Source organism: Parasteatoda tepidariorum, chromosome 8 (assembly GCF_043381705.1).
Source record: "Parasteatoda tepidariorum isolate YZ-2023 chromosome 8, CAS_Ptep_4.0, whole genome shotgun sequence".
In the NCBI taxonomy this organism is placed as follows: Eukaryota; Metazoa; Arthropoda; class Arachnida; order Araneae; family Theridiidae; genus Parasteatoda; species Parasteatoda tepidariorum.
The window spans coordinates 53,839,259-53,849,350 of record NC_092211.1 but is presented as its reverse complement, the minus strand read 5'-3'; the positions used below and the strand labels follow the sequence as shown (position 1 = coordinate 53,849,350).

Genomic DNA, 10,092 nt, shown 5'->3' with positions numbered 1-10,092 from the left:
ATATTTTAACTTAACTCGTAACCGTGGGGCAACCAGATTTCCTCCTTTTAATGTTTGTTTATAATTTTATTGACATGATACTTTTATTATATTTTAATTTGTTGTAAATTTTATTGTGCAGTATATTTTTAATGTGAAAATGTCATCTAGATCTAGAGGACTTTCAGAAACCCACAAGTTGAAGCAAAATCTAGAAGAACAATTAGATCGTCTGGTAGCGCAACTTGCAGATTTGGAGGAGTGCAAGTATGAAACATTTAAATATATCTTTTAAAAATGATTCATTAATGGCCATTTGCCTACTAGATACTTTTTTTAAAAAAATAAATTGTTTATGATAAAAAAGAATCTGTATATACCTAAGCTTAATTAAATTGAAAGGGCGGCATCTAAGTCAATAGTTTTTTACCTCTGTTTTGTTTATGAAACAGAAGACTGTGTATCTCAAAAGAATTGACAACTAACGTGCTATAAGTTTTACTGTGTCCTATTTTGGTGTATTTTATTAAATAAGTTTTTATTTAGTTACTAATCGCAATCGACCTCATGCCGGGCGATGTTTACTCAAATACCATTCCATAAATAAACCATGTAATTAACAAATTTATAAATGTACTTAAAAATTAATACCTGAGTGCAAAAAGAATTACACTAGTTAGTTTCAAAAGTTGTTACAATTCAACTGTTATCATCAAATGAACAAAGCTGTAATGAAATCTAAGTTGACCATTAGAGGTGCATTGCTTTACTTGTCAACTTAAAGAGGGTAATGGATCAAAAGTATTTTTTATTATTTCTTATATCCTGTTGCTCTTAAATAAGTTATGTTGTTTATATATTGCCAATTAATGATGCATGCCAGTTACAAAGTATAAATATTTCTTGATATATCAGTACATAAAGACAGATAGAAATTTTTATATTAATTTCAACATTAAACTTTGTTTTAGAATTCTGACAAACCAACTTGTTACAAATGTGCTTATAGTTTTTCCATATAGTCAGCTGACAAAGAAGTTTAGATTTGCTTTTAATATTATTTAAACAAAAGAATGAAATTCTAGTACATAAAATGATTTAATAAAAAAATTTCTTTTTCTGGTCAACTTATGAAGAGTTCAGAATAGTATTCAATAATACTTCTAAACTAAACAAATTCAACTATTTTAGTAGTCAATGTGAAAGATAGATAGGTGGTCTAGTTGTAAAAAGTTTGCCTCCTGTTATATATGGTATAAATTTGTTCCTTGATGCTGGAAGTCAACTTAGACAGGCATCAACTTGATTAATTTCACTGTACATTTTCCACTTTTTGGTTAGAACTACAACTAATTGCTCTATGTAAAACAAGGTAAAATGGGTATAAAAGCAAGTTTTTTCTAAAGAAAGCTCTAAAACCAAACCATAAATTAATTTTATTGAAAATTTTGATGCATTTTATATACATTGGATTCCTATAGATTAAATATGAAACGTAATTTATTTATTTATTTTGATGGTTTTCTTATAGTAATTCATTCAACACTATTATTACTGTAGTGCATTGTAAATTTTGACTGAATTACTCATATTCCAGAGCTCATTCTAGGCAGAAAAAAAGGGCAGGGTGCAAAAGTTTAAAAAAAGGGCATTATTATTCTAAAAAGGCAATAATTTCTTTCGATGGGCTTTACACATTCTATTAAAAAACATTGTCAATTAGTAAAAGAATTTTTTTTTTTTACTTTACTAAAAGTAGCAAAGCAATCATATTAATTTATAATTTTGATTATAAATTAACATATATATTGAGTTAATGAGCTAATTAGCTTAGTAATTTATTTAAAATGCATGCATATATAAATAAAATAATAAATGTATGTTTTTAAATGTCTGTAGTTATGATTTAATAATTAAAATTATTAATAATAATTATGATATAATGATAGTGGAAGTAACTGCAAACTTTCAAAGACAAGTGCAACAAGGGGGTGTGATGGCTATTTTTCCTTTCCCATATAAATCTAGGTATTGACAGCAATGACAAACTAAATAAAAAGAGTTGAAAATAGCAAAAGTTTAAGAAATCCATTGTAGAGTTTAGGGGGAAAATAAAGAAGGGTTGAGGAAAGAAAGGGCAAAAAGGGTATGGAGTCTATTACATCAGGGCACTAATTTACTTCAGGGGCAATAGGGTGGATTCTTTTGACTAAAAGGGCAGCAGGGTGCTGCGCCCTGTTTACCCTGCCTAGAATGAGCTCTGCATATTCAATTGTTTTTATAACTCTTGCATAAGCAATATTATATTTTTCTTTACAATTTACAATTTCTTTACAATTAAATAATTATTAAAATTATTTACAATCAATTCAGCCGCATATCAAAAGGAATTTGAGATGCAACACTGAATTTGCCACATTCAAACTTGCTGAATGTGACATATTTAGTATAAAATTTATATTTGCCCTTTCCTGTTATATTCAACTACAAAGGGTCTCACCTCGATATATTGAGTGTTCTTATACTACAATTTAAGTCATTTTCATAAGTGGCAGATTAAGTTTAAATGCAAAATAACTATGTAGCCCACTATTATTACTGTAGTGCATTTTAAATTTTAACTGAATTACTCATTTTTAATCATTTTTATAATTCTTGCATAACCAATAATATTTTATTTTTGTTTACAATTATTCAGCCACATATCAAAAGGACTGTATATCTTTGAGATGCAAAACTGAATATGTCACATTCAAACTTGTTGAGAGCAACTGCAATAGTTTTATATTGGACAATAAGTTGGAGATGAAAAAATTGTTTAAAGTACTTGAATTGTGTGTCACTAATTCTTTATCTTTAGTATTCTCTTTGTGATAAAGAGTTACTAATCACATTTTGTATTATTTTATTTAGAAATGATTTAGATGAAGATGAATATGAGGAGACCAAATCAGAAACTGTTGAGCAGCTAAAGGAATTTAATTCTACTTTATCTAATTTAATGACAGGAAATATTTCACTTGTTGATGAACTTGGAAGTATGCAATTGGTAAGTGTTATTGTTGTTTTTAATTAAATTTTAAAGCCATCATTAAAAGTTGCATAAGCTTATATGATTTGAAGAGTATAAAAATTATGTGCTATAAGCTAAGGGTAAATTACATTTTTGAGTGAAGGACCACTTGCATAGCAGGTTGACTACTGACCACACATATTTAGTCATGTTAGCAGCAAATATAATAATTTTTATAGTAAGGTTAGTGTTCTAAGCACAAAGTTCAATTTCATTCAAAAATGAAGAAACGGATACTTTTCTTAATTTATTTTTTTTTCCCTTTTTATTGATAAATGATTTATAAAATGTGTATATATTGGGGGGGGGGAGAATAAATTCTAACCAAAAAAAAAAAGATGCTCTATGACTGCAAAAAACTGAGGGTAAAAAAATACATACATATTTTAACCTTTTTTTTCCTTTATATTTTTTCCTTTCCTTATTTTTATATTCTTTCCTTATTTTTTTTCCTTTTTATTAATAAATGATTTATAAAATGTATATATATTTGGGGGGGGAATAAATTCTAACCAAAAAAAAAAATGCTCTATGACTGCAAAAAACTGAGGGTAAAAAAATACATACATATTTTAACGAGTAATATGAATTAGAATTATTAATTTTGATTAAAGAAAATACAGTTTAAACAAGAACCAAAAATTAAAACAAAACCATTATAATTCAAAATAAGATTCAATATTTATTTGGTATTATATTTCAGATATTATTCCTATTTCTTGAATTATTAGAAGTTTATTAATTTTAAATAGGAAGCATTTTCTTTTTCATTTTTTCCTAAAAATATCATCCAAGCTACGAAGAATTTAAAACAATATAAATTACAAACAGTGAGCAGTTTAAAAACATGTGTTTTCACTCAGCTTTCAAATTTTACAGGTTGAATTAATGTATTAAAACATCAGGATTTTAAATACCTCGTACTAATGTATGGCGTTAGCTACCAAAATAATTTACATTTATGATGAAATATTCACAAATAAATAGTATCAAAAAGTGATTATTTAAATACTTTATTAGAAGCATAGTAGTTAAGGTAACAGAGTTGTCAAAAGCATGTGGAAAAGCATCACAATAATTACAAAAGAATAGCTTAAATTTATAATGAAATCAGCATGAATAAAACATATCAATAAGTAATTTTTAAAATGGGTGTATTAAAATTTGCATGTCATAATTAAAATCAAAAGTTTTAAAACCATGCTTATCAATAATTGCTTTAAAAAATTTTTGAAAATTAGATTTATGATGAAATCAGCACAAATAGAGCCTGTGTCAGAAAGTGATAAATTAAATGTACAATTTATACTGACAAGTTGTAATGTCATAACAAAGGAATCACGATTTTAAGAACCATGTGGAAATCTTTAGTTAGAAATGTAAAAAAAAAATAATAATTTAAACATTACTTAAATTTATGGTGAATTTGGCAAAAAAATAAAGCAGACTGAAAAGTGATTACTCAAATTCGGAATTCGCACATCATAATATTTTATTGAAAATATTGGATTTTTCAAAGCAGTAACCGTTAAAAAAGCAATCGAGGAACAACATGTATTTAAAATGAAATCTGTGCAAATTAATTGAGTTTATTAAAAAGTGATGGCTCAAATGTGCTATTCAAAATTATAAAGGGAAAATTATTCAGGGTTTTATGTTAATATGTCTATTAACATTAAACCCTGAAGAGCAAGATTATGTGCTTGACCATGAGCTGGTGATGTAATGTGTTTCTGCCTTACTATGACTAGCTTTTAGGTATTTATCATTAAAATTATCTCATTGAAACTGGCAAAGTGTTTTCACTTAAAACTGTTGCTAAAACACTTAGTTCATTCATTTCATATTCATCTCTGTGATATTGTATAATGCCCTTTTTTTTCAGTTCAAAAGAAGAAGAAAAAAAATTATACGGTTCTTAATTTTTTTTCTTTTATATTGTTTTTTTTTTCTCTCCAAAAAATCAACTTTGTCTATATGTTGGTTGCATATATTTTAAGTTTCTGTTCTTAACATTATACTAATACAATGATGTAAATTATACCTAATATTCTTAAGTATAGTATTCTAAATATTTTTAAAAAGTTTATGTATAGTTGTCCTTAAAATTCTCTTTTATAAATGAATGTTAATATCTTATTAATGCTGCAATAAATTTAAAAATTAAGTTTTGTTTTAAAATCTGCTTTTTCAGGCTATCCAAGCTGCCATAAGCAATGCATTCCAAACTCCAGAAGTTATAAGAATGTTTGCCAAAAAGCAACCTGGACAACTCAGGGAAAAGTTATCTCAGGTAGATAGGACTTGAATTATTTAGTATTTCTAATTTAAAAAACAGTTATTTTCTTTTTTTTTTTAAATGATATTTTTATATCTGCTCTTAAAATATTTTAATAATCTGCATCTGATGTATGGATGCATTGAATACCTGGCCATTACCCAGAACCTTGCTAAACTTTTAATACCCAAGTTTGGCATATCAATTTCAGTCCCATGTACCCAAATGTAGTTATCAATTCTTATTACTGAGTATGTAGGTCTGGCCAATTTTTCAGATAATGCTAATTTATGCTTGACACAACAGAAATTATAACTATTCATTAAAACTGTAATAATTTTCCAACATGCTATTATGTGAAAATGCTGGTGAATGCAAAATACTGTTAACTTGTAAAATAATTTGTTCACATCTGCTATCATTGTGTAAGAAATGCTGTATGCCATATTATTTAAGTATGTTTAATCATTTACAATAATAAACACATGCAAAAATTTTATTCAGAATAACTTGCTAAAAATTTCAAGATTTCTAAAATTTACTTACTTCATAAACCCCATTTGGTTGTTCCTTTTTTCAGATGCATGAATAAAACTGGTAACTTTTCATAAGGATAGTTATTACATTAACAATTCTGAAATCATAAACAATAAAAAACAAAACAAAAACTTTTGTTTTACAGTTAGAACGAGATACCAAAATTGGAAAACTTTCACAGGATCTATTAAATCAGCAGAAGTTGGAGATACTTTTTGCTTTGAAGAAGTTGAGTGATGATTTAAGTCCAGCAGAAATTCATTTCCTTGAGAGTCATTCCACTGCATCCATGAAAGAGTTTGAACAAGTTTCAGCTGAAACAGGTTCGTAAATATTTATTTTTATTTGATATTTGCATTAGATTGTTTGAAATCTTTCTTAACTGGTGCATTTATATGTTATTTGATGTGTGCGTTATATACACTTATTACTACAGTCAAACCCCGCTATAGTGAACACGGCTTATAGTGAACGAAATGCTCAGTCCCGTGCCTTGCTATACACGTATAATGTTATTTTTAGTGGATATAGTGAACCAAAAAAGTGAGGAAGTTGGATATAATGAACTTTTTTCTGTCTTCGACTGATTTCCCTCCCCATTTCCTTTGTAATAATTTTGAAATTTGTACTTCAAAATAAATACATATACCGATTTTTAAAACCATCTATAGAAACTGCTTCTATGTGCTCGAATGGCAGGTTAGACAGGTTCAAAAAGCGGAATCACAGAAATTCAGGAAAAATTATCTGAGAGTCGGGAAGTATTTCCATATCTGATGTTGAGGATTGCTCATCAGCTAAAGATTACTAATTTTTATTTGTACGCAAGACGATGAGTGATGAAAAATAACACATTTTTTGCTACTACATAATATTTTTCAGTCATTTATATGAATATAATGTAATAAAAGGGAGGAGTTTGGGAACCATTAGTGAAATTGCCTGCGTAACGGATATAGTGAACCAAAATTTCGGTCCCTTGAAGGTTCACTATAGCGGGGTTTGACTGTATTTGAATTTAATGCTATGCGGAATAAAATTTAATCTATATGATTGTGTCTGAAAAAAGGTTTTTAAAATAAAAACAATATCTATTACTTTGCTCCTATAACATAGAAAGCCAAGAACTGAAAATTAGGAAAACAAATTTCTTCACCTGTATCAAATAATTAGGGTTGTTATAGATTTCAAAAAACTTATCCCTATGTTAGATTTAGAGCTTCCTATAGCCATAAAAGCTTGTATATTTTTAGACCAATTTGAAAACTTTACAAAAAAAAGCATTTAAAATAAGATTTATGTTCGGGTTTTTATCATGGTAGTACTAAAATTTTAATGTTTTATATAGTTATGTATTTTTATTTTATTAAAAAATCATGAGCATTTCTTCTAATACATTTCAATATAACCACTATGGAAAAAAAGATATGAAACCAAAAAAAAAAAAGAAAAAATAATTGTATTTTTATTTGACAATTATTATATTTATTTATTCATTTATTTAGAAAACCCAATTATTTTTATATATTGCATACGTATATTTAAATATTCATGTTTTTGGGATTAGTCTTTTTAAGGAAAAATTTCTTTTTGGGATAAGTTAACAGTTTCAAGAAAAAAGCATCTAAGAAAAAGTGAGTGAAGCTTTACATTAAAAGAGACACAAAAGCTTAGAAAAAGTTTGCAAATAAAACTAGAATTATTATTTTCTAATGAAATTAAAGAGTTTAATAAAAAGAAATATCTATTGTCTGAACTTTAATATAAATTATAAAATGTGATTTTATATAAAGTAAATAATTGTATACAACAAATTAAAGCACAATATTCTGCTTATCAACCTATAAACATTGAAACAGGATACTTTGTTTAAAAATTTATAAAAGTTGAAACACAACACTCTGTTTCAAAGCTTATAAAGAAACATATAGCACACAATACTTAGTTTGAAAACTTATAAGAGTATAATATTCAATACCATCAATAGTGACAAGCATTTTTTGCAAAAGATTGTAAGCATTTAAATTTTTTCTTCTCTTTTCTTATTTTCATTCATGTTTCTTTTTTATGTGTGTGAATGAAATAATTAACCATATTGCCTCCTCATTTGACTACATTTAGGAACTTAATCACAGTTGTGCAATGTTAAATGTTTCCTCTTGCGTGCAAATCTTGCCTCTTTCGCACGTTGCCCATTTTCTTTTTAAAGTGTTTTTATCTTTGTGAATGGTTTACATAGATCTTTAGCAACCTAAATATATATGAGGAGTTTCATTTACTTATCTTCAATTGTGATGAACTTTTCAATTTATATAAATTAAATTAAAAGAGAATGGTTAAAGGTGAGGGATTCTCTCAGATCTGCACATAAGAAGACTATAAAGCTATCTTATTTTGAGCTAAATTGTGTATATAATGTAAGATAACAAATTTTAGTAACGTGTGCCTTATGACGTTTTTGAGTATGATGGATATTTAAGCATATGCATTTCAACAGTTTAGTTTGCTCACTAAGATTATCTCACTATATTTATAAAAAATATTTTCAATTATAGTTATTTTAAAAGATCTTGCATTGAATATCTTATAGGTACAAGTGAAAGAGTATTGGAAGCAGCTGCATCGCAACTAAAGGCCCTGTGATCATTATAGCCTAGCCAAATTGGTGTATTTTATTCGTTGCTCAATGTTATTTTTATCTGTTCATGACTATGTTCCTCTTTTGCTTTTTTTTTCATAAGTTATGATTGTTTTAATTGTGCTCAATGTTGCTAATTGTCTGATATATTGTTGAAATTCTAAAAAAGAAAAATGCACATTTCTCTGTTGAATAAACATTTTATTATAAATTGTGGGGTACCTTTTGTTTTTGTGGCCTATGTCAACAGCCCATTTCTTTTTTTCTTCAATTTAATAAAAAGAAAAATTCCTTTCTTTTCTTTTTTTTTCTAATTATCAAAAAAAAAAAAAAAGCAATTTACGATTTTTTTCACCTATGAATATGGGATTGAAAATTGCATTCTTACAATTTAAAATCACACATAACGTTCCCTATTTATGTGATTCAAAATTACACATTACGATTCATATTCCAAGGTTTTAAAAATCTTATTGAAGAATTTGTATTCACGCTATTTTATAATGACACATTAAAATTCATTTTCGCACAATTTAAAATTACACATCACAATATATATTAATCTGATTAGATTTGCATTCATTCGATTTTTTTTTAAAAAGAATTGCACAAGAGAAATCGCACTTTTTATTAAAACGTATATAATATTCCATGGGTATATCAAGGTTACCACTTCATAGGGAAAACCTGGAAAAGACAGGGAATTTAAAAATCATCTATAACAAGTAAAATTACAGGGAATTTTAAATTTTTCTTTACAAATTGGAAAATTTATTTCTTATTTTTGTCTTATAAAAAATTTAGACCTCTCAAAGCTTAATCTATCTAGATATTTGTTTTTCCATCAACTAAAACTAGCATCGTTATCCTAAAATAGCTCACAAGAGCTCTGTGATTATGTATATATAACATGTGCCGGGAAAACGCAGGGAATTTTTTGAGTGATGACTCTGTATATCCTTTAACATGCACTTTTCTCTTGCTCAAATTTCTGGTACTTTCTCAATTAATTAAAATGTGTTTTGCAGATAACATTTTTGGATTTTTATTTTCAGCTTTTTCTGTTTTTTTTTTCTTCAGAAAACTCATCCCCCGTCAACAGCCTTTTGTGTATGTGATCAAATGTGCATTTAATGAACCATTTCGTTAAAAATCTTCTTTAAAATTTCTTAATCTGAATAAATATAGGTACCAAGGTGGGAACCAGCTTGAAGTTAAAAATGATTAGGATGAGGGGAAAGTTAAAAATGATGAGCAAATTTTAAAATTGTTTGGCTTAGCAGAAAAATTAAGTAGGAGTTTGTATTGCATTAAATCTAGCACTTTAATGTTTCCTTAGCGGAATATTTTTTCTCTAAAATATTTTTGTTATATAGTAAGGTCAAATTGTAAAACTAAATACTGATTCATTTACTGTACCAAAGGTTAAAATCGATTAAATTAATGATATTAATCTGACTAATAGACTTCATTTTTACTGAAAAGTATGAGTTTCATCAGAATGCAACTATTATATTCTTTGAACCACCATTGCTAAAATAATTGTAAATATTATGGCATCATTTTTGAAAATTATTTTGCGTAATA

At 26.9% G+C, this 10,092-nt stretch overlaps 2 protein-coding genes across 2 annotated transcripts in view; both read left to right on the top strand.

Annotated features, from left to right (window-relative positions):
- Window positions 1-10,092, top strand: part of LOC107455003 (GMP synthase burgundy) — a 222,637-nt gene that overhangs the window by 179,051 nt on the left and 33,494 nt on the right. The window lies entirely within an intron of this gene.
- On the top strand, window positions 23-8,716 carry LOC107455001 (protein LZIC). The gene is made up of 5 exons (XM_016072382.4): window positions 23-246; window positions 2,893-3,028; window positions 5,247-5,345; window positions 6,013-6,190; window positions 8,458-8,716. Exons 1-5 carry the CDS (start codon window positions 140-142, stop codon window positions 8,508-8,510), a joined length of 573 nt encoding a protein of 190 aa, XP_015927868.1. The 5' UTR covers window positions 23-139; the 3' UTR covers window positions 8,511-8,716.